Source organism: Manduca sexta, chromosome 27 (genome assembly GCF_014839805.1).
Source record: "Manduca sexta isolate Smith_Timp_Sample1 chromosome 27, JHU_Msex_v1.0, whole genome shotgun sequence".
NCBI lineage: Eukaryota > Metazoa > Arthropoda > Insecta > Lepidoptera > Sphingidae > Manduca > Manduca sexta.
In genome coordinates, this window is record NC_051141.1 from 16,323,721 (window position 1) to 16,349,243 (window position 25,523).

At 34.6% G+C, this 25,523-nt stretch overlaps 1 protein-coding gene across 2 annotated transcripts in view; it reads right to left on the reverse strand.

Moving 5' to 3' along the window:
• LOC115439921 (transient receptor potential cation channel subfamily A member 1) overlaps positions 1-25,523 on the reverse strand; it is a 75,538-nt gene that overhangs the window by 15,107 nt on the left and 34,908 nt on the right. For both annotated transcript variants that reach the window (XM_037443801.1, XM_037443802.1), the window contains exons 4-10: positions 18,136-18,292; positions 17,025-17,115; positions 4,793-4,862; positions 4,209-4,334; positions 3,487-3,783; positions 2,920-3,159; positions 406-513 (exon numbers count right to left, since the gene is read on the reverse strand). In XM_037443801.1, the coding sequence (XP_037299698.1) occupies positions 406-513; positions 2,920-3,159; positions 3,487-3,783; positions 4,209-4,334; positions 4,793-4,862; positions 17,025-17,115; positions 18,136-18,292 (1,089 nt within the window). The remainder of the gene's footprint in view (positions 1-405; positions 514-2,919; positions 3,160-3,486; positions 3,784-4,208; positions 4,335-4,792; positions 4,863-17,024; positions 17,116-18,135; positions 18,293-25,523) is intronic.

Here is a 25,523-nt window from a genome sequence, read left to right on the forward strand (position 1 = left end):
AGATTATATAGAGCAGACATTGGGAAGCTAGTACAAAAGTTTTGCGCACCTGAGATGGTTACTCAATCTATTGTGAAATAGCAAAACACCAATGTAAAATAAAAAATACTTCATATATTTATTGAATATCATGACTCAATTTTTTAATGCGCATATTAGCATATTTCCTGTATTATTTATTAATATCTAATAACTCTGTGACATCCTATCTCACGCATATTTCAAACTAGAATAATGCCTTATTACAAATTAGTAATAACTTTTGGAGCACAACCTTGGTCCTAATCTTCGGTTTATAACTAACTAAAGGTACTATTTAATTTCTTTAATATAGAGGGCTTCGTTTAAATGATAAAAACATTGGGTGCAGAGGTAAAAGTTGTTTTTCAATATTTGTCAGCTAACCTTGCAGTTAGCGGCGAATTCTTCGAGACGTCCGCCATTTATCACGACCAAGTGCAAAACGTTGCGAGAATTTATGTCCTTAAGTTGTATGTCGGCTCCCAGGCGAATCTAGAAACGGGAAAAATAGATGCTGTTAGCAAAAATGTGTATATGAAGCACGAGCAGACATTTGTGATTTTAAATATTTGGTTTAGTATTTCGATACCTTCATTATAAAATTATTATTGCTTGATTATAAGGTAGAAGAAATTTTATGTAAAAAATGTAATGAATCCGATAATTTTTATTCACGGCAATCCGAATAAATGATTCCAAATGGTTAAGATACTATAACAAGTTAAATGATGAGGAATTCGTCTTTTTGACGACTGGCACATGGCTGGCATAGATAAATGATTAATTATATTATTTATCTTGTAAGTTTAAACTCTATTTTACCTTGAAAACAACTGAGAACACAATGACTATAATTGATGTAAAAAGATTGGTAGAAACATCTTGAGGTATAACTTGGTCGGTACAACATTTGAGTTCAGAATGTGTCCATGACGCAATACAAACTTGAGGCACTCATGTGTCGTCGCTTGACATCTCGGGTCTTAGAGGATGCCTTTCCACAATTGTTTTGACAATAAAAACATTGCAGTATTAATCTCTAACATTTCAAATTTATTTTCTACGCGATCACCCGTAAATTTTACACGTCTAAAAACAGGGTCCGTATCCAAGATGCTATTCTACAATCGTTTACGCCAAAACAAAAAAAAATTATAAGAATAACATATGAGAGCCATAGACTTATCTATCCGATATCACTTTTCAGCGACACGGATTTCTCTATACTTTCCATTCCTGCATAAGGCCTTTCACACCTGGCCATAAATCTATACTTTTCTTTGTCACACTGTTAGCAAGGCACAAGTTGTTTCAGACCTGGTTTCGCACTCAACGTGATACGGCATTCCCATACTTATTTTTGTTTTCTATGAGCATAAACGATTGTAGAAAGATGTCTTGGTTACAGCCCTTGTTTTTACACGTATTAATTTTAAGGGAGGTCGCGTAGAAAATAAAATTGATATGTTTAGGAGTAAATTATTACTACAATGTTTTTCATCATCGCACCCTAATCTAAACACGGTTTTGAAAACTTGAGAGACGTGATCAGTGGTAGACATCGTATCTCCGCTATCACAAAAGTCGTACGGAATTCAAAAGTATCAAAATACTTAGCATCATCATCATCATGAGCCCGTTGCAATCCACTGCTGGATATAGACCTCTCCCAAGGTACGTCACAGTGCCCGGTCTGTTGCTTTATCCCTAGCATATTAAACAAAAAAGATTAAGCTGCGAAGTCATCTGACTAACATTTCATTATTAATTACTAGATTTTGCCTGCTATTCCGCAGGTGAATATGAATTTCAGATTTCAAATATTTTTCGGACTGAAAAGTACCTTATAACACTCTGAAGTAATGTGGCTTCCTATTAGTGAATATTATAATTTCAAAATCCTTTTAATCCTGAGATTAATGCGGTGAAATAAACTGTTGAGATTTATATATTGGTAAAGATAAAGTATAATAATAATATTAGGTAAGTTTCCGCAATATTCCTACACATATGTATTACATATCGATGTTATGACATCTGAGATTTTGCGACTGACCCCGATATCCATTTCACGCATGTTTATCTTTGAATAAGTAAACTTGGGATTTTCCATGCGTACAGATGGATTTCTGTTAATTGACAAAGTTTTGCTTATTGCTGTATGATATTAACAAATTAAACTAAAACTATATGTAAACAAGAACAGATTTGGCAAACAGTAAAGTGTCATTACTAATTTTAACCTATATTATATACATAATTTGAACATAATGTTCAAATTATGTATATAATAATGTTGGGAACTTTTTTTGGAGTGTAAAATTACTATATAGCCAGTTTTTGCTCCATTGCTCAAAGCCTTCATAATTTATAACATATCCAAACATCTACTGTTCACCTGATTGCGGATTCCTGCATGGAATTTTGCCATAACCATACAATACACCTGGTCGCCCATTTCAGTTCGGATATCAGGTTTATTATTTCGTATTACATGGCAAACGAGACCTTAATATCGAAATTAATTAAGTATTTCAATGAATACAAAAAAGAAGGTGGTTCGTTAGTTGGTTCATTTATTTACATAATTTTGTGATGTATTCAGTTTTAGCGATGTTAAGGTTAACGCCACTGTAGAGGAACAGGTGGTTACATTCCTCTATGGAAGGGGAAGATTCCCAGTCCAGCAGATTCTATTCGGAGGTGATATATATGCAACGCGTTGCTCAAATTGTGCAAGCGTAATCCAGGACCGTCTGTCGCCATCTAACGTGATTGCTGTGTGTTATCACTACATTTGTGTCAACGCATCGATCATCTTGCAGTTCCGGCGATGTTGACGAGATGGCGGTGAGTATATTAATTGTACCGCCACAAGTTGTAAGCATGGTTACTTACCAAAGTATGCACTGTACGCCAACCAGCTCTTGACGCTGCTAGAAGCAATGGTGACCGTTTTTCCTTGTCCAGTGGGTTGATGTCAGAACCCTCAGAAATCAGATAGTTTACAATGTCCGGGTGATCAAACATGGCGGCGCAGTGGATAGGGGTCATCTTCTGCACGTCACATGACGTCAGGCACGCCATCTTCTCGCTCGGTTGCATGTTGAACATCAGTTTCACAATGTCCAGGGCACCCTAATGACAATATTAATTTAATATGAACTTGACAACTAAATTCAAAGCATGTTATGAGAAAAGTTTTGAAAAATATACTTTTCGTTTAATAGTAAATAAAAAACAAGACAAAAACTCAGTACCTTTAAGTAGCGGCGTTACTAAGTTAGAGATCCAATTTGGTCTTAGTTAATGTTTTAAAACTTTATATAATAAAAAATACCTAAGTTACCGATCTAGTTTGGAACCGAGATCAAGTTTGGTGGTTCAATTAACGGATTTAGAATGTTAAGTGGAAACTTTTAGGACGTTATTTGAGGTTGCTAATTATTATATAAGAATACTTACTTGAGCACAAGCGAGGTGAACAGGTGTTGACAGGTCATGCTGTTGTTTGGAAATCTTGGCTCCAGATCTGAGGCAAAGCTCGACAGCCTTTATATCCCCTCCATGGACAGCAGAGTGAAGAGGAACATTTCCCTCGTTGTCGTATAGGGAAATCATTGATTCTCTGGTACAACCCTTGGATTCACCCCATTGGAGGAACACCTCCATGGTCCTAGATGAGGCATTTTTGGCAGCCTCGTGGATGGGGTAGTACCCGTTGTTGCATGGTTTCTTCCATTCAGCTCCCAAATCGGTTATCTATGATTTGAAGAGAATGCTTAGCTGTACTAAATCTATTTTAGAATCCAAAATCTCGTCTTCTTTTAAAAATGATAATAATATTATATTTAAGTATCTAACATAACAGAACAAGAGAAAAGACAGTAAGAACGAAACTATACAGCACCTATTTATAGAACTAAACTACCATCATCTTTGACTACACCATCTGTTAGTATACTTGTAGTTGCAGATGTATCAAACAGGGTGGTAACTTTACCACCTTCACTATTAATTTTTAATAATATACATATAATGCTGCTCAATATAGGAAGAAAAGCTGTCCAAAATTTAAACCCGTTCAGCGGTGTTTTTAGCTAAGAAGAAAATAAAAAGAGGGAGCAGTGGCAAAGTATAAAGGTCTGTAACTATAAATTGTAAATGATTATAATAATGATGACTACCAGAATCTTAGCACAGATTTCGTGGTCGTGGATGGCCGCCAAGTGAAGGGCTGTGCGTCCGTGCTCTCCGCCAAGATTTACATTGAAGTCATTCTTGTACTTGGCAAAGATCTGCAGGACTTCCACCTGAATAGAATTATTAATGTACAATAACCCAAATACTTAGTAGTAGCTGAACAAATTCCAAACTTTAAAATCATCATCATCATGAGCCACATAAAGTCTACTGCTGAACATAGACCTTCGCTAAAGATTTTCAAACGGACCTGTTGAAAGCGGGCTGCATCCAGCGTGTAACTTTAAATCGCCTATACACTTTTGTGTTCTTACCAAACCTTTTTTCTTCAGAAATATAACGAAAAGTTAAAATTAAACCCAGGGTATACCGGTAATTTAAAGTTTTAAATTTAATGAGCTACTTATTTGGCTGACTGTACGAACAAATTTACAAGATTTTGATTATAAATACCTTAAAATATAATCTTGTTTCAACGCGTTACTTTTTTTAGAACTTAGAGAATCATAATAAAATCTAATTACAATATTTTCGCGAGACTTGATACAATTTTTATAAAGTTATTTACCTTGTTCAGTTCCGTCGCTAAATGTATAGGAGCTTGAGATTTTTCATTCAATAGGCCAGTTTCCACACGGCTGGAATATAATCATATATTAAATGAAAAAATAAATAAAATATTTGGTTTGCAAAAACAATATTACGTTTCTCTGCTCAGTATCGTAGTCACTTCCATTATTAATATATCCACGGGACCTAACTAAATAGAGAAAGTGACGTAAAATGGTGACTGTGGAACTGGTGGTAGTTGTATCATATCTCACGAGTCCGCCTGGGTAGGTCCTACCGCAATGTCTATTTCTGCCGCCAAACAGCAGTATGTAGTCACTATTGTGTTGAAGGACACTGTAGCTAGTGTAACTACTGAACATGATAAGACTTAACATCTCATGTCTCAGGATGGCGAGCGCAATAGAATATCAAACAATACTTTGTAATTCAAGGTATTGTATGGTGTTTCTGCTGTTTATGGGCGGTCGTATCGCTTACCATCAGGCGAACGGCAAGCTTGTCTCGTCATTTAAAGCAATAAAAAAACCCCTTGATATACTGTGATTTTTGAAAAGCCATTTTCAAAAATAACTTTTTCGATTTAAAACACAGCATGACAAAAGTTTCATCTGACTAAGGAATTAACACCTTCTATTTATTTGATTAGGTATTAAAACAATTTTTATTACTTTTAATATGTACTTGATTAATTTTTTAAGAAGTTGAGAAGTTCAATTTTAACTTTATTAGTTCCTATTACTTATATACTAACCTTTATTACTAATTCTTAAAACTAATTATTGCTGCGAAAGGTTGACTTTACAATGCTACCCAAAGAAGGTGATTATAATTTAACACATGACTGAAATGATTGGCTGATTTTAAGAAAAAAAAAATAATGTGATAGTATATAGCTGTACTGTTTTTATTCCGAAACAAAACGGATAGTATGCCAAATTACATGCATGTTTTATTTTCATTTTATATGTTGATATAATCAGAATGGATTTAATAACATTTGTATATGTTTTTCGTAAAATATACTCAATCTCGCAAGATTTCGTGTTTTACTGGATTCATGGTCTCGCGAAATCGGGGTTAGGTCTGAAATCTCATGAGATTGCATTCCCTAGCCGTAAGTCAAAACCCGCCATCTTGTCTTTTAATAAGTTTTAAACTAGGCAGCTGGTGATGTTTCTGACAGCTATTTAAGCAATTCTTAACCTCCTCTTAACGCTTAAACAAGTTTATAACAAGACCGAATATGCAATGCACGTCGTTATAAATCATGAAAATTGCAACGAAAATAGTGTTTTATTAAAAAATCTCACACACTTTGTACTCACAAAAGCCGACATGCGAATGCATGGGTGTAGTGGTGTAGTGTAACTATGTAGGATTTTATACTCTAAATTTGGTAATTATTTGTTTTTTTTTTATATGCGACTGATCAATTTCCATCGAAAAAACTAAAAATTAGGCAGTGTAGTAAAAAATATTCATAGGTTTTTAGCAATGTACACTGTTTCGGCTGTAGAATAAAATGAACCACATAAAATACATTTGGTCGAAGCAAACAAAACAAAAACAGCATAAAAATAATATAGGTGTGAAGTTCTACCGTAAACGCTTTATGGTGCAAAGCTAAGGCGTTCCTCACAATATTCTAGTAATTTATTAGTGGAAGTGGTGTGTATCTTTGTCAAAAATTTATCAGAAGAGTAAACAATGTTATTAACGCTTGACTGTTCGGGAACATTCTTTCGAATTTATAAACTGCTCTCTTTATAAAATGATCTTGTGCTTTTATGCTAGAAAAATAACCTCTTAATACGATACTCGGCTCTAGGCGATGGAGAGGTAATATCTCTTTCTAGTTCGAGGGTGCTGTTGGGCAAGAGGTTCGAATAAGAATTAAAAGTTTACCTAACGAGATTTGTCGGTATTTTTAGTTTAGTGGTACTACTTGGATTTTTTATACGAGCAAAGTGTAGTGATCCCATTGTACCTGATGATAAACTGGAGTTGGGTCCAGTAGAATGTTGACTGACGAGAGTTGATTACCCCTCGGCAGTCTATACAATTATGCTGGCCTGTTGGAATTTGATATACCCTGGCTGATCCCGCAACGCGACACACTTACGTAGACCACTGTGGTGGGTTTTAACACCTTGTGTACGGTGGTCGATATCCGAGCGGATATAAAACACATCCTACCAACAGCAAAATTTTGCTCGAGGTTTGGTTAATGTGACAAAACTTCAGATAAAGGACGACTAGTCAGACATCAGTAATAAAAAACTACAAACACATTACATGCGTAAAACATTGCAGCTTTGATCCGATTCATCGCCCTCATTTTAGATAATACAATAAGATGATTTTTTAAGTTTACGCACATGAGATATTCAAATAAAACTAGTTTTCGGATTTGATGGCGGTTTTTTATATTTTAATTTTCTCCCGACTTTTCGAAGACCGCTCCCTTCATGATCACGGGTTGGACTGAGGTGATGGTCGTCCAAAAGTCAACATTATGACATCTCCCTCCATGTTTAATTTTTATTAGTTCATTATTTTGAAGCGCGGACAGATTCGGCCAAATTAATTTACACACAACACAACACACATAAATATATATATAGTATGTATTCGAATATAAAATCTTTTCGGTGGGGGTAAAAGAAACTGTCAAATATTATTAAAAAAGAAGAATGACATTACTATTTATTGAAGAAAAAACTACTATCGGAGTCGGCAAAGAGAATTATAATTTATAAATCGGAACAAAAGGGGCTCCCCGGGAGCACATGCATAAAGAAAAGAAATTTGGGGGTGAGTTTATTTAATTATATATTAGTATGTATGTATAAGACCACACAGGATCGAGAAGTCCGCACGTTGGCCGAAGAAAAATTTATGTATTACCATCTATTACATAACATTTGGTCCTTCGAGCCGGATATACTGGTTTTTAGCGGCTTCCGCTGATGTGCGGGGTTCTCTTTCTGTACAAAGAAAACACTATCGGTTCCTTCTCGAAGTATTCTGGCGGTGTATGAATACTTTGATAAGGTAATATTTATTCGTGGTTATGCGGATCATAAACACGAATAATATATATATTGCGGATTTTGCGGATAATATTGTTTAAAGTCATATTTTTGCAGTGATAGCTGCCATTTCTCTTTTCACACTTCACAGAGAAACTCATAATATTGCGGTAGGGCTACACATATATTTATTTCGTTTCCCTTATTATAATATGACATACATTACGTATCCAAAAGATACATTGCACACTCACAACGAAATTGATTTGGTCTAGTCTGTGTACGTTTCTTTGTGGAAGAATTAATATTTGTGTAAGTGGTCTAATATACATATATTTTGTGCGGTTATGCGGTTTTTTTTTTTTTTTTTTTTTTTTTTTTTTTTTTTTTTTTTTTTTTGGTTCACAAAACTGGGTACAATATTAATTTTAAAACATATAAAGTAGTACATGCGATAATAGGGTACGTAGCAATAACATTGTGCCCTTCTAGATGTGAACACTACATGCGAAATGGGCTTGCGTTTACTTAAATAAGTCAGTCAAAATACTGATTAGATTTGTGATTAGTGATAGTATCACTGCTTAGACTCTAAAGTGCATATAATACACGTATTTTTTTAAATGAGGCTAAAGAATCAAGGCGGAACACATCTATATCACCGTGAATATTGTTACATGCAGAGATCATTCGGTAAATAGGGGAATGCTGGCCCAGGTTTGTTCTTGCGACAGGATGATAAAAACTTTTACGATTGCATAGACGACTGTTGGAACGGGGTACAGTAAATTTTATACGTTCTAGGAATTCGGGGAGGTCTACATGGTAATGTATAAGTTTATATAAAAACATTATATCTGCTATTTTTCGACGTGTAACTAAAGATTCCATTTAGTAATACGAAAGACGTTGGTCGTATGATTGAAATTGTGAGCATCTGTTGTCACTATACGCGAGTTGGTACAAAAAGCGTTTCTGTATGCGTTCAATCCTATTAATATGGACTTGATACACTGGATTCCATACATTGCTGCAGTATTCCACAATGCCACGAACTATTGTATTATAAATAAGGATTGTTAGGCTCGGTTGTCTAAAAATTTTCATTTGGCGATTGATAAAACCAGATAATTGAGAGCATTTGGCTGTAATATTATCTACGTGGAATCTAAAGCTCATAGCACTGTCGAGGATAACCCCAAGTCGCGTATAGTTTTTACTTCCAGTTAGTGGGATATTATTTATGTAATAAGTTGTCTGACTAGGATGTTTTTTTCGTGAAAATTTTATATGGTAACATTTATCTAAATTCAGAAACATATGATTTTCAGAACTCCACTTTTGTACATCATTTAAATCGGTTTGAAGAATAAGTTCGTCTGACTGAGTATGTATAGTGCGATATATTTTTAAATCATCAGCGTATAATTTAAATTTCGATCGTATTACATGCTTTATGTCATTTATGTACACAAGAAAAAATAAAGGACCCAGATGAGAGCCCTGAGGAACTCCTGATGGAACTGTACATACCCGAGATTTGAAACCACGTATACAAACCAATTGAGAACGATTACGTATATATGATTCGCACCACCTAAGTAATGACCCGTGAATGCCCATATCAGTTAATTTGCATAAAAGATAGTCATGATTGACTAAATCAAAGGCTTTTCTAAAGTCAGTGTATATCGCGTGTACTTCACCACCACTATCCATTTCATCTAAAATATCCGACACATAATCAACCAGGTTGGTATTAGTAGACCTACGAGGCAAAAAAACCATGTTGATTTGAGTCTAATAATGGCCGGAAGTGAGCAAGTAATTTTTTATTGACAATTGCTTCTAAGACTTTCCCAATTGCAGACAAAATGGATATTGGACGGTAATGGACAATATTATCCAGATTACCTCCTTTATGAATGGGAGTCAAATGTGCTATTTTCCACTGTACAGGAAAAAACTCCGGATCGCAATGAATGATTGAAAATTATCGTTAGAGGCTTACTTAAGTTACATGCACATTTTTTAAGAAAGATAGGTGGAATCGAATCGGGGCCTGGTCCTTTGTTCACATCCAGTTGAAGAAGTTGTTTTAATACCTCGTCTTCTCTAACTATACACATATTGTATGGAGTACCATGGAAGAAATTATTATAATGGGATGTACGATGATTAGTAAAATTTGAACTGCTGACGTTTAAATAAACACTTTGAAAATGCTTTGAAAATAACTCACAAATCCGTTGTCCTCCCTTTGCTTTTTCGTCATGCAAAGTCATTATGTTAGGTAAAGAGGCACTATTCTTAGAATTGTCTTTAAAAATGTTCCAAAAGTATTTGGGTCGAGTTTTTAAGTCACTGACTGCTTTCTTTTAAAATCATTGTAGCAACTTACTATTAATAAATCACAACGTTTTCTGGTAACATCGTATTGTAATTTGTCCATCATATTGCCATATTTTTAAAACGTGCATGATATTTAGCCTTATTTCTTAAAGCTTTCAATAAAGGCCTCGAGAACCAAGCCGGATAGCAATTATTGCGCGGTCTACGGAGTGGAGTATGTTGGTTAATTATAGGATTAAGAATGTCATAGAAACATTTGACATTATGATCAACAGGATGTGTACTGTGAAGTATTGCAGGCCAGTTCACTAATTTTAGGTCATTATTAACAGCCTCATAATTGGTTTTGTAGAAATTAAGTGACATATCTGACGAAGATTTAATTGTAGTATTGCATGAATTTTCAATAGTTATGTCAAGTGGTGGATGATGTAAATCAGGTGTTACAAAAAAGTTATCCGCGCGCTCGACTGTGATGTGAGGAGAGCCTTTGCTTAAAACTAAATCAAGTATTCTGTTATTAATGTTTAATAATAGTTTTAGGGATTATATTAATATAAAACGCAAATAATAATTTATTTTTATGGTGACATTTTTTATTTGCGTGTCTGACAATTGTATGTCAGAAAAGTATTTGAAAAGCGATTTTCTCTTGTCGCTTAGCGGTCTAGCGGTTGGTGCGGTATAATTTCATAGTGTGGTGTGATCTTGGACGCGGGTTCAAATCCACCTGAAGTATTTGTATTCCTTGCTTTTGTATAACAATATAGATATTTTATTGCGGGCCTCAAATTGTCTGAGGGAGTATTCTATTATTTTAATATTTAATAATTTTAAATTTCCTTAAAATGCCTCCTAAAATTCAACTAAGACTTTTGAAAGTGAAGTATGATACAGCGTTATTAAATTTAAACAAGCTTCACGAGATTTCACAGTCAGGGCTAGGTTCGGAGGGGGAAAGAAGTGAATTCAAAATAAGATATGCCGATTTGGAACACATTTACACGGAATTCACTTCTAGTCATATGGAGTACCTAGCTAACTTGGAGGATGAATTTGAAATAGAGGAGTTTACACAAAAATACATGGTATATAACCAAAAATATTATGATGTGAAACGGCAGTTTTTAGATTTATTTCCTGAGGGCAGCTTTCGGTCTTCTGAATATAGCACTGCTGCTTCTTCCACAGATAGGAAGAGGAACGAGCATGCCATTTTACCAAAAGTTCGGTTACAAACCTTTAACGGGAAATTAGAGGAATTTACATCTTTTATGGAATTATTTGAATCATTGGTTGGTAAAGATCCAAAATTGTCTGATACTGAGAAATTATATTACTTACTGGGGTCTCTTGATGACGAACCAAAGAGTCTTACTAAGCATTTGTCCGTCACAGGTGACAATTATTCCATAGCTTTGGATTTGTTGAAAAGACAATATGGTAACAAACGAGCATTAGCCGATAAATTGTTACATAATTTGTGGGCAACGACTAGGGTTATCAATAATTATTCTTCTTTGAAACAATTTCTTAACACTTTGGTTGTGAATACAAAAGGGTTAGAAAAATGAATTTCCCTGTATCGGAGTGGTCTTATCTTTTATTCTATATAAATTTTCAAAAACTTGACTCTAGTTTGAAATAACGTTTTGAAGCGAGGTTATCTAATAAGGAATTGCCTGATTTTTCTGATTTGATTCAGTTTTTGGAGAAGGAAGTTAGAATCTTAGAGTCTAGTGGCGATGGTCAAAGCAGTAAAAGTGGCTCTGTGAATTCTCGGACACACCATGCCACGTTTGTAGGTGAACCAATGATGGTTTGCAAGCTATGTAAGCAAGGAAGTCATCATTTATCAAAATGTGTGAAATTTTTAGCATTGAATCCACACCAGCGGAAGGAGCATGTAAAAGAATTTCGGCTTTGTTTTAGGTGTTTAGGGAAGCACAGTATTGATCTGTGCGTATCGAGTTGGTCATGTTACAAATGCAATTCTAATAAACACCACTACCTTATCCACTTTGATTTGCGGCCGGTGGTTACAGCAGGGGACGTGTCAGGGGTTCCACGATCGGGTGGTGGACCACGTTCACCAAGTGCTAATGAAAATCGGGTAGTTGCACACAAATTGGACACTAGTGGGGAAAAGGCTACTTGTACCACAGCTAGGGTAGGGGGACCTGTTAAGGATCATCATGGGGTAACTGCATCAGCAGTGGATGATGATATAGCTTTAACTGTCTCTAACATAAATAAAAACTATAGGCGGACAGTGCTACTAGCAACAGCTATAGTACGTGTCATGGACAGATATGGGGAGTATCATGAAGTTCGTGCGCTACTAGATGGGGGTAGTCAGACTACATTTATCACCGATACCGTTGTTAAAAGGCTTGGATTAAAACGATTTAAGTCCAATTCTATTTCGGTAACGGGTTTAGGGGGAGGACTTGTGAGTGATTGTAGAGGAGGTGTGAATCTGGTTATGTGTTCTAAATATTCGGAACAGCCTAGATTGGTAACAACGGCAATAGTATTAGGCACTATCACTCATAACCTGCCGACTCAAACTCTGTCTCAAAATTTTGCGGAATGGTATAGAGGTATCTATTTAGCTGATGACCAATTCTTTGTTACTCGACCGGTTGATATTTTAATAGGTGCCGATCTCATGGGTGAAATCATGATTGGTGATTGTGTGAAAGTTAATGATTATTTGCCACGCGCAATGAATACGGTGTTTGGTTACGTATTGATGGGTCCAGTAACCCATAAGATATCTCAATGTAATGAGCGGTCTCAAACATTTTCGCGGCATATGTTACCACAAACCAGATTTTGGAAAAATTCTGGGAAGTGGAAGATATACCGGATTCGGTTTTAGTTAATCCTGAAGATGCGGATTGCGAAAATAGGTTTTGTGAAACGCATCAACGGGATCAAACGGGGAGATATATAGTGCGGTTACCTTTTTTAGAAGATGAACCTGAATTGGGGATTCAATTTCGATAGCCAAGAAACGGTTCATGGCTATGGAAAGGCGGTTAATCTCGAATGAGGCATTGCGGGAAAAGTGTATTGCATTTATGCGAGATTATGAAAGATTAGGGCATACGTCTGTCTGTGATCGGCAACCAGAGGACTATGCAGAAGGTAAAGGGTACGTTATACCTTACCACGGTATTTTTATGACAAATTCGGATAAAATTCGTGTGGCTCGGCATGCCATTCGGAGTCGAATTTTTAAGCATATATCGCGTTTCAGGTATAAGGCTAGGCCGGATGAGCCAGTTATGTCTGCATTACCAAGTGACAGGGTAAACACAACTGGTATATTTCATACAGTGCAAACAGATTTTGCAGGACCTTTTTCAATTAGAGCCTCACGTCTTAGAAATGCAAAAATGTTGAAGGCATATTTGTGTGTTTTTGTCTGCTCTGCAACCAAAGCGGTGCATTTGGAGGTTGTTGGAGACTTGACAACAGAAGCGTTCGGAGCTGCGTTGACGCGTTTCACATCTCGGCGCGGACTCCCGAGTGTGATACGTTCTGATAATGGTACTAATTATGTAGGGACAAACAAACACCTCAACGAGGTTGACAAGTATCTTCGGAATAGGGAAGTTGAGAATAGCCTTAAGAATTTTGCAGCCAAGAGTAGTATTACTTGGTTATTCAATGTGCCTTCGGGACCTCACTTCGGGGGATTGTTTGACGCGGCTGTCAAATCTGCAAAAACCTTATTAAAGCGGATGATCGGGGAGCAGGTTTTGACTTATGAGGAATTGTCGACAGTGTGCACAAGAGTTGAAGCAGTATTCAACTCTCGCCCACTATGTCCTCTATCAAATGATCCTACGGATCTCGAAGTGTTGACCCCAGCACATTTCTTGGTCGGCAAGTCATTGCTTTCTGTGCCTGAGTATAATTTCGAACACGTAGTTAATACGCGGTTGGGACGTTTTAGATTAGTTCAGGCTATAGGTCAACGTTTCTGGAAACAATGGAGTGACCGTTACCTACACTGTCTCCAGAATCGTAACAAATGGACAACGACGGTTTATCCACCTAAAGTAGGGGACCTCGTTTTAATAAAAGAGGAGAATGTCCTTAAATGGAAGAGAGGGAGAGTTTTAGAACTTTTACCTGGGATTGATGGGGTTATCCGAATTGTCAGGTTAAAGACTGCCTCAGGGAATTTATTGAGGCCTGTAGTAAAATTGCGAAGTTGACGCTGGATTAGATTCCAGTGAAAAAGTTTGTTTTTTTTAATTACTTATTATATTTATATTGCGTGCTTATGTTTTAGAATGTTAGTATAACTTTCAATGAAAGGGGCTTGTTGTGTTATTTGATAAAGGCTTTTCACAGCCTTTCTCGGGCGGCGGGATGTTTAATTTTTATTAGTTCATTATTTTGAAGCGCGGACAGATTCGGCCAAATTAATTTACACACAACACAACACACATAAATATATATATAGTATGTATTCGAATATAAAATCTTTTCGGTGGGGGTAAAAGAAACTGTCAAATATTATTAAAAAAGAAGAATGACATTACTATTTATTGAAGAAAAAACTACTATCGGAGTCGGCAAAGAGAATTATAATTTATAAATCGGAACAAAAGGGGCTCCCGGGAGCACATGCATAAAGAAAAGAAATTTGGGGGTGAGTTTATTTAATTATATATTAGTATGTATGTATAAGACCACACAGGATCGAGAAGTCCGCACGTTGGCCGAAGAAAAATTTATGTATTAACTTCTATTACATAACACTCCATTTTACAATTAAGTTTTCCTATTCTGTTTTATTATACAAATATTAATGCAATATGATTGGAGGCCACTGGTCTATGAACATTGCCACTATAAAGAATAGCTCACTAACAAGGATGCCTGTAATAATTATGTTATCGATGGACCCTGCCTTTGAAACCGATGACTGAAACTAATGGAATTTCCTGACAAGGTGCTTGTTTGCATCGTGTAATATGATGAAATACCGGTTATGAAGTATAATAGCTGTCCCAATTATATTAAACGAGTATATGCAAACTTAAAGAGGATGCTTGAATGACCCTCGTCGCGTCATGTTAATACACAATTTTGTTGACAACTTTCATCTTTACACATGACTAGCTTGAAGCTGGTGTCTGAATGGTCTAACAGACATTTTCTAGAATTCTAATACATTCAATCCGAATCTAAGAATGAACCAATCAAACTAGACAAAAAAATACTTTGTTCTGATTGGTCAATTTTTGAGTTGATCGAAAAAAGCGATTCAAATCGTTTATTGAACATGGCGGCAGATATGTCTTCCATTGCCTTTTAATCTATGAAATTATTAAGTTTAGAGATAGCTGTACGTGGGTCACATACTTATTCCTGAAATTCTGTAGATATTTTCAAGAGTAAAGCTTATATTACCGAGATAACAAGTCTTAATCTTAGATATATTTAATTACTACACTAACAATGTACCTTAACTTAATAGTTGATGGTTTTAAAAATGCTTTCACGCACAAGTACTCTAAAACGCAGGTTTAATTTTAGTACACGCATTGTCTATTTCTTCCGGTAAGCAGCAGCGTGCATGCACTGTGTTCCGATTTGGAGGATGTTGCCAGTGGAAACAACCGGTTATTATAAGAATTAACCTCTTAGGTCTAAGGTTGACGAAAATATCGCAGTTCCACACAGTACTTTGTAATTCAAAGTTCTGTGTGGTGTTATTCTGTTCATGGGTGATTGTATCAGCTACCGTCAAGCGAACGGCATGCTTGTGTAGTAATTCAATGGTAATAAAAATAAAACGTAACGCAAAGATCATTGCTTTGTAAAACGGTAATGGTAGGCAAGAGCGACCATTAATGAATAGAGGACGTTCCAAACGCACCGACCTGGACCTAAACGCTCTGTAACAATTTTCGTCAATATTTTACAAAATTGAATGTTTTGTCGTTTCTTATAAACTATTCGGTATAACAGGCCTTTATTAAAAAATCAATATCTAAATCTTATAACTTAAGTAAGACATCGCAATGAAACGGTTTTTAATTTATAATTTATGTGTCCGCCCCGTGACAATGAAGGTTGCAAAGTCTTCGAAACGTCAAGAGAAAAATAAAATATAAAAAACTGCGATAATATCCGAAAAACAGTTTCATTTCGATATTTAACATCTGCGTAAATATAATAAATCATTCTCTCAAGACATTTAATGTATTGAACTATTTAATGAATCTAACTCAAGCTGACATTTAAAAGGTTGTTGGCAGCTTAGTCGGACCTGCTATATAAAAAAAACTCAACTGTCAAAACTCGTAACATACTGTGATTTACGATATTATTTAAGGCCATCGATATATACTACGTAATAGATTTGGCGTTCCGAACACTCATTGTGTTCGACTCAACTGTACTGCAATCCGTACACCTGACTTTAGTATGATTTCAACATTCACAGCGTGTAGTTGTACGGAGTAACACTCATAATATAAAAACTCGAGTATAAGTGTAAACCGGAATGTGAATAAAAAATATTAGTCAAGTAAAATTATTTGTTGTTCAAGTGAATAAATAGATAACTGTGACGTTTTGCTTGTCATTTTAGTTCAGATTTTGAACAAATAGTTTATATGGACGTTGGTGTCTATAGAATATACGTCAATGTTTAAGTCTGATGTTAATATGGGTATTAAACAGGGACTATCTTAACGTGCCGATTATTAAATTAGTTTTATTTAGTTTTGACGAGACGAAAGTTTGTAATTTTGACATGGGACTTGTAGCCTAGTGAGTTTAAAATTAGCATTTAATTTAACTTGTACTTACTTTTGTAACAAAAACTCGATTGCACCCAAAGCTTCATTTTCCACAGCAACGTGTAACGGAGTATTCTTGGAATTGTCTAGAGCATTCAGATCTGGAACAAATTAGCTTATTTAGTCATAATTTCATGAAGTTTATATGGTTTAGAATGAATTAGGTTACAAGTAATTGTTCAAGAATCTGATATCTAAAGGTCAGTTAATAACCATTAAAATGTGCTGTTTCAATAACATTTAAACGTAATAAAAATGTCTAGCTTTATCTAATATTACTGCAGAGTATTAACCTAATAAAAAATAATTATATTTTTATTTATTTGTTATAAAAAACATTACATATTTAATTTGTATTTCTTTCATTAAAACATGGATTTTCGTTAGCCTATAAAGTAATTAATAATTTAAATACATTGTGCCGGCCTAAAGTCGAAATTTCGGAAAATGTCAGAAGTTACCTAATATTGTATATTATCGTACCTAATAATAAAGACAAACATTGAATAAATAACGATTATTTTTGAAATAAACAAATGGTTACAAAAACTATAACCTATAGAAAAAAGCTAACTGAAAAGCGTGAAATAACAAAATATTCCTTTTGAAATCATGACCTAAAATAAGAAGGTTGATGTTCAGGGTACAACTGCAACAATGCAGTTGCATGAAGCTGTATTAAGAAAAACGAATATTAATCCGTTCATGATGTTTTATATGAATAAAGAGGTAGATGATTGAATTGCATGTAATAATACTTTTAATAAATAATCACATTGGTTAGTATATTTTCCATAGTTTGCGATCAGCACGTAAGTATGAAAAACATCTCTAACTGAGCTAAGCTAAATATAAGCATAAAGGTTGACGCTATACTGATAAACTAGAAAACCAATAATTAAATTATTAATATAATTATTAATTTCATTTGAACCGTGAAGATAGTTTCCATAGCAAAATATTTTTACCCAACCCGAATCACGTAATATTAAAGTAATTTAAATATAAATATATTAAACAATACATTTACCAATTACTTAATAAAAATACTTGAAGGACATTTTCTTATTATACTATACCTTGTATAATAAGAAAATGTCTTGTCTATGTCTTGATCTCACCTCCTCCATAATTTTTGATGTAGTGAAGGATATTCGTGTTGTTCTTGGCGGCGGCCTGATGGGTCGCAGTGCGCCCGCGCCCATCCCTCACGCCAAGCCGCCCAGGCTCGCTCAGGTATAGCCGCGTGAAGTCTTCTACATTGCCGGACTCGGCTGCCTGTGTGAAAATATATTTTAATTAAGTTCAGCTTGGCTGACAATGCTGTAATAAATAAAAATAACATTTTATAATAAGTTCCGAACAAATAAATATTCAGGAAAATATTATTTTTATATACTTTAATGACGCTTTTATTACAGGACGAGAATTTGTCGCGGCGCCACCATCATACTTTCAGTGAAGAATACGTATAACCCGTATTCGCAATAAAATACAAAAAATTTCAAAAATGTGAAATGTAAACATGATTTTTTTTACGAAAATATTCTTTAATCGTGGGTGATTATGGCATAATGTTAGCAGAGGTAAAGAAGAATATGTGGTTTCATTTAGTAACGCTATGTCAAACACCCTGTATAATTTATTCTCCCTCTTATTTGGAGGTATTCAGGGCACAGGGCGAAACTAAGTGCAATTAAAAAAATATCGTACAACCTGTTGGTAATACACAGGGTCATTGACATCGCGTTACTAAATAAAACCACATACTTATCTACTTGGAAATAACACTTTACAATAAGTTTCTTGAGCCGTAGATGTAAAATAAAAAAGTGTAAGTTTCGAACAAAATAAATATTAATAAAAAGTGTTTTTTATTTAACGCGCCCTAAAGCCACTACTGCTACTCTCAGAAAATTCGTTGCAGTGGCAAGCCCATACTTTCAGTCAGAAATACACCCACGCACACGCTGTACTCGCATTAAACTACAAAATAGTTAAAAAATCAGAAAACTAAAACCAGGATTTTTCGTGAAAATATTAGTTATTTATGAATAATTTTTGGTACAATGTGTGTTTTCGTTTAGGAACGCAATGTCAAAACGACCCAGGTCGAATATCTTTGGGGGAGGTCCATATTGAGTAGTAGAAATCCTTTGGCTAATGATGATGTTGGTAATGATAAAAATTTTAGTCAATACGGCAAGTGTTTAATATCGTTGTTTTTTTAGACGATTCTATGTTATTATTATCTGAATATAAAAGTATATATTAAAAGATTTTTAGGCTGTTAAAGCTTTAGGACATAATTAATGAAAAACAAAAATATTTTCTTAGACATAACAAACCTAGTCAAAACAAAATATCAATTTTGTTGTTTGATTTATTACGATGACAATAGTGTTTAACGCTGATCGGTTACCGAGTTTATTACCAATATAAAGTTATGCAATTATTATGTTTTCCCGATTTGACCTTGACAAATAAATCATTTTCTACAGTGTTGAACCTAAATACTATATTTTAATCTTAGGTTCCTAAATCGTAAACTAATCGAGGTAACGAAGACAATTAAATGAAGAGTTGAAACCTTTATTACTTTTATGGTTTAGGAGAAAAAAAAAATTAAGTAAAGACAAGACATACAAGCAAAGTTGCAAAACTTTTCCACGGACTCACACTGCAATAAATTTAATTTTGTAAAAATATTTCGCATACCAAAGCATAAATTTATAGACGAACTATATTATAGTATTATATATAACTCAATATGACATCTATCGCATCTTGAATAAAGATCAAAGAAAAGACATTGCAATCCTCGGATTAAAATTATTGCCCATTTGTCTTAAGATGAAAGCTAGCGGAAATCTTAAGCCTTTTATTAACTCAAGGGCCACGATAAGCTGTATCGATTAACGCAAAGATTGCAACGAAATAATATACTGTTGGTACGGACTACGGTTAAAGGGGGTATGGCTGTTAAGCCGATTTAATAATAATAATAATAATATCAGCCCTGTATTATATACTTATCCACTGCTGAGCACGGGCCTCCTGTACTACTGAGAAGGATTAGGCCTTAGTCCACCACGCTGGCCTAGTGCGGATTGGTAGACTTCACACACCTTCGAAATTCCTATAGAGAACTTCTCCGATGTGCAGGTTTCCTCACGATGTTTTCCTTCACCGTTAAAGCGAACGATAAATTCACAAAGAATACACACATGATTTTTTAGAAAAGTCAGAGGTGTGTGCCCTTGGGATTTGAACCTGTGGACATTCGTCTCGGCTGTCCGTTCCATACCCAACTAGGCTATCGCCGCTTAAGTCGATTTACCTATCTCATTATATGAAAAGCAACATCGAAGTGATTTGCCCAGGAAATTATTTACCACGCACTTCATATAACGGTTGATCTTATTCATAAATCTTTATTGGTCTTTGTTTTATTTATTTCACACCAAACAGGTTACAATCCGGTATATAAATCAAAGGCAAATCCGGTTGATATACAATATCAAATTGCTTAAAGTTTTTTGACATAATATTAATAGTATAGATGGTGATACGGTCGAGATATGATATTAAAATAAATATATATATCCTTATTAGTCTTTATTAACGGTGAATAAAGTTTTTTTATAACATTATTTTAAAGTCAATAACAGGAGCGGATATAAAAAAAGGTCGATACAGGGATTTTTATAATTCAATATCAAAGAAATTTATTCGCATCATAAGAAGTCACTGGTATTATGCACACACATCCGAATTTATCTGCGAAACGATAGGCAGAGGTTTCATTAGGGCACCTACCATGGTGATAGGAAACGAGCCTATCGCCACAACGGCTTCAAATTCGAGAGTCTGGGCTGATACTGAGCAGAAATATCGTTTTACCGGACCCTAGATATGAACCCGGGACCTCAGAACGGTTTCGTAACTGTACTGCGCACGCAATGCAATTACGTCACGCGGTATTAATCGCAGGTATTAGAGAAATTAAAATTACAAATAGTAAAGACATTAAACTATTGGGGTAAAGTAAAGGATTAGTATTCAGTAGATGACGAAGAAACCTTTGTTGCTTGGAGCAAGGATCTATAAAGTGGAATTAAGTGGGAACAAATCCAGCAGACATTACGTTACGTGACAGTTGTCGAGTGACACCAAGTAATACTTTGTATTCAATAGTCTAAGGACTTTGAACTACAGATATCACCGCGTTGTGATTGGTTAGAATGATCTTATTAAAGAAGAAAAGAAAATAGATACTCGGTGCTACATGAATACTATTGTATTAAACAAGCAAAAATGGTTTAAGTATCAAAAATGCAAAATTTTAGTGGTCTGATGTTGGTTGATTATCATCGGATTGAACGAGATATAGAAAACGTAACAGCAAACTTATCACTGATGCATAGATTAGTATATTTATGTAAGCACGTAGAATATAAGCGGCGATAGCCTAGTTGGGTGCGGAACGGTCTGCCAAGACGAATGTCCGCAGGTTCAAATCCCAAGGGCACACACCTCTGACTTTTCTAAAAAATCACGTGTGTATTCTTTGTGAATTTATCGTTCGCTTTAACGTTGAAGGAAAACATCGTGAGGAAACCTGCACATCTGAGAAGTTCTCTATAGGAATTTCGAAGGTGTGTGAAGTCTACCAATCCGCACTAGGCCAGCGTGGTGGACTAAAGCCTAATCCCTCTTAGTAGTAGAGGAGGCCCGTGCTCAGCAGTGGGCAAGTATATAATACAGGGCTGATGTTATTATTATTACGTAGAATATAAAACAACATTTCGTATAAACACTAGGTCTATGCTCTCTCAGCTATCTGTCTAAAATGGTTGTAACGTTGTATAAGCCTCAAAATATAGCAGCGATAGGCTAATTGGTTGCGGAACGGACTGCGGAGACGAATGTACGCAGGATCAAAACTCAAGGGCGCACACCTCTGACTTTTCTAAAATTATCTGCGTATTCTTTACCAATTGTCGGTTGCTTTAACAGTGAAAGAAAATCGTGAGGAAACTTGCATACCTGGGAAGTTCTCTATAGGAATTTTGAGGGAGTGTGAAGTCTACCAATCCGCACTAGTCCAGCGTGGTGGACTAAGGCCTAATCCCTCGTAGTAGTAAAGGAGGCCCGTGCCCAGCAATGGGACAGTAAATAATACAGGGGTGATATTATTTTTATATTATTAGCGTCAAAAATAATATCTGAAATGGTTTAAAGCATATCATAAAATAACAAGTGAAAAACATCTTGTTAAACGAATGGCTGCTATCTACCATCTAATTGAGATCGGGCACGAACACCCCCTTATGGCTATTGGGCCTGATGGGCCAATGTCACTCAAATTAATTGCTGACACGTGGTTTTATAAATTGTAATCGTCTGTTATTTGAGTGAATTTGTTAATAAATTGTTTGAAAGATTTTTTGTCTCCGATTTGAATAAACAAAAGTATTAAGAATACGAAATAAAAGTTTCTGTAAATTGGTATTTTGACTAGCCTTAATATAGTCGTATGTTTGTTAACTTTGATAGTTGCCATGGTACTATTTATATGTACTTTGTCTTATATGAAATTGCCTCCAAGTATATAACCGTATAATTAATTTCCAATATTAATTGTTACGTTCTTAAGCCCCGATCTATCTTTACGCTATTAAGTGAAAAATAATATGGTACAGAGCTAAGAAGATTAAAGTATTGGCGTCAAGATGGCTTGGAATGACACAATATATACTTGAAAAGAGTTAACAGACATTAGAGTTTTCAAGTTCCGTACATTTATGTTCAGCGGAAACATATAACTGAGATAAACAAGTATCTCTCGCTAGTCCTCATATTTATTTTAGTTTGCTTATTTGCTTTATAGAATCACTTAGGATTACAATTTTTAAAACAAATATTAAGCTTTTGATGCTGCATATACAAACATTAGAATACGATCCGGCATCTTAAAAGTTTTGGTTTAACGGATAACCTAAAATGTTTACAGAAGGAAAGAAATTTTTAGGTTTCCTTTTTTATTATTGCTTTGAATATGGACGCGCCTCGTTGTGGCTGATGACGACATTAGATATCTTTGCATGTTTTTTTGTTTGCTTTGAATGTCGAGCCGAGCTTGCCGTTAGCCTGATGGTAAGCGACACGACCGCCCATAAACAGTAGAAATACCATCCAACACCTTGAATTACAAAGTATTGTTTCGTATTCCACTGCACTCGCCATCGTGAGACGTGAGATGTTAAGTATTGTTATGTCCAGTAGTTACAATGTACACCGTATTTGTTATTAGTTTATTGATTTTCACGATTATTATTTTCTGTAAAACAGTTCCTCTATTTGATTTCAACAGTAAATGTAGTTTGTCCGCAAAAATTTTGTATACAAACAATCAAACATTAATTCGGATTTATAATTTTATACGGTTGTGGATGTACAAACAACACACAGTCTAATTAATTTGTTAACTTTGTAGATAACAAAAGGTAAGCCTAATGACCTTATTTGGGTTTTAGTGGCGCCCAAACTTGGTGCGTAGTATGTTGACATTTGCGACCTAATGCTAAGACCTTTATCTCAAGTCCGTAATAAATGGGATGTATGTAATAGAATATTTTCGTGTTAATTTGTCTTAACATTGAATTTAGGTATGTAAGTCATATTGGTGCCCAACATGGTTTTGAACTCTTGTTAATAAAAATGACTAATTGTTATGAGACATTCATTAAAATTATTGAATTTTAAATGATAAAATTATTACTTAATATTATATATTAACAAACATTATTCAATTTGCATAACAAGGGACTTAATAAAACAAAATGAATTAGTAACAAAATAAAAAAGAGAATTAAGTATTTTTAAACATTTAAAGTTGAGTAGGGTTTAGGAGCAAAGGCTCGTGTCCATGTGCTTGGGCGGGGTAGAGTTGTGCGGATTTTTGCATGCGTACACTATATTTATCGAGGACGGCTGCAGTGATAAATTTTAGCTTACGGCTTTGAATATCGCTCCTTTAAGCCGTTCTTTCGGCAAGTTTTAAAGGCTATGAAAGCAAATTTGGGTAGAAATATACTTTGGACTTCAGAATTATAATAAAAGTAATGAACATTCCATACAATTATTATAGCGAAACATATTGTATTTCATAATATTCAATAATAGAAGTTTTTTTGATCGCCATGTTTGAGGCGCAGAGGTCAGCTGTGATGAAGAATAATGATTTTATGTGTTTTATTGGACAAAGAAGAAAATTATATAATATGTAAGCACACGTTTTGGATAGCTCATTTAGATTATCTTAGCTAATTAGTCATCGAAATCGGACATGCACTTTTCGAGAAATTAATTACATAAAAACATATGTACAAGATTATGCGTTCAAAGAAGCACTTGGTTAATAATTAATGCATTAATAAAAAATAAACGCAGATTTCATACTGATTTTTGTTTAATTTTTACTCTGTTATAAAACCTTCAACTAGTTTTATTTAGATATATTAGGAGATTTTAGGTTACGTTAAAACTCTGATGGTATATGAGAATTTCTTCATTATGAGCCAAATTTTATAAGGAATATACTTTCTTAATTAACTTAACGATAATGTCAAACAATTGAGAAGAAAAATGCGAATTGTAAGGAAATAATCTCTAAAACTGCAACATTGAAGGCTGGCGGACTGTGTGATTCGCAGTGACTCAGTCCGATAGCCGCAGCGCTGCGGCCGGCCCCGGCAAGTGGACGCTTACCATAATTTTGTATTAACAAACATTATAAATGGAATTTAAGAATAATCCTTTAGCGATTTGAAAATTTCTCGAAGATTCGAGTCTCATTAAAATTCGATTCAGGAATATGAAATACTTGATGAAAAATGTTTATCCCTTATTCAAGCATTGTCATTATTAAGTAGTCCCTAAATTATAATTAAGTTTCTTGAGATGAGTTTTTAGGATCACTTCATCTTTTTTCAGAAATTGAATTTCGAATCGTCATTAAAATCTATTTTATTTGTTTATAAAAGTTACATCACGAATTGAATTCTATCAAGAATTTAAAGCGCCGATACCATATTATTGTAAAAGCACTATAATTTTTAATTAGTAAAACAGTTGTATAAATAAATATTATAATACATTTCTATTACGATTAATTTTATTCCCAAATTTAAAAAAGTCAAACACAAGTTAATTATTTTTTGAAAAAAACTAAATAATTTATTTTATATCGATAAAAAAGAAACATAAAACCCATAATAAATGGTGAAAATTTATTTTTATTTACCAAAAAAATTATTTAAAATCTCACAAAACCCGTATAATCAATTTTAAAAATTAATTGTCATTTAATTAGAAAATAAAATTAATAGTAGTTATAAATAATCACTTACTTTAAACATTTCTTCAATAAGTGTATTATCCACACTCGAGCGGCCCAACATTTTGGACCACGGACGTGCGAATTTCCACGCGCTCGATTTGTGAC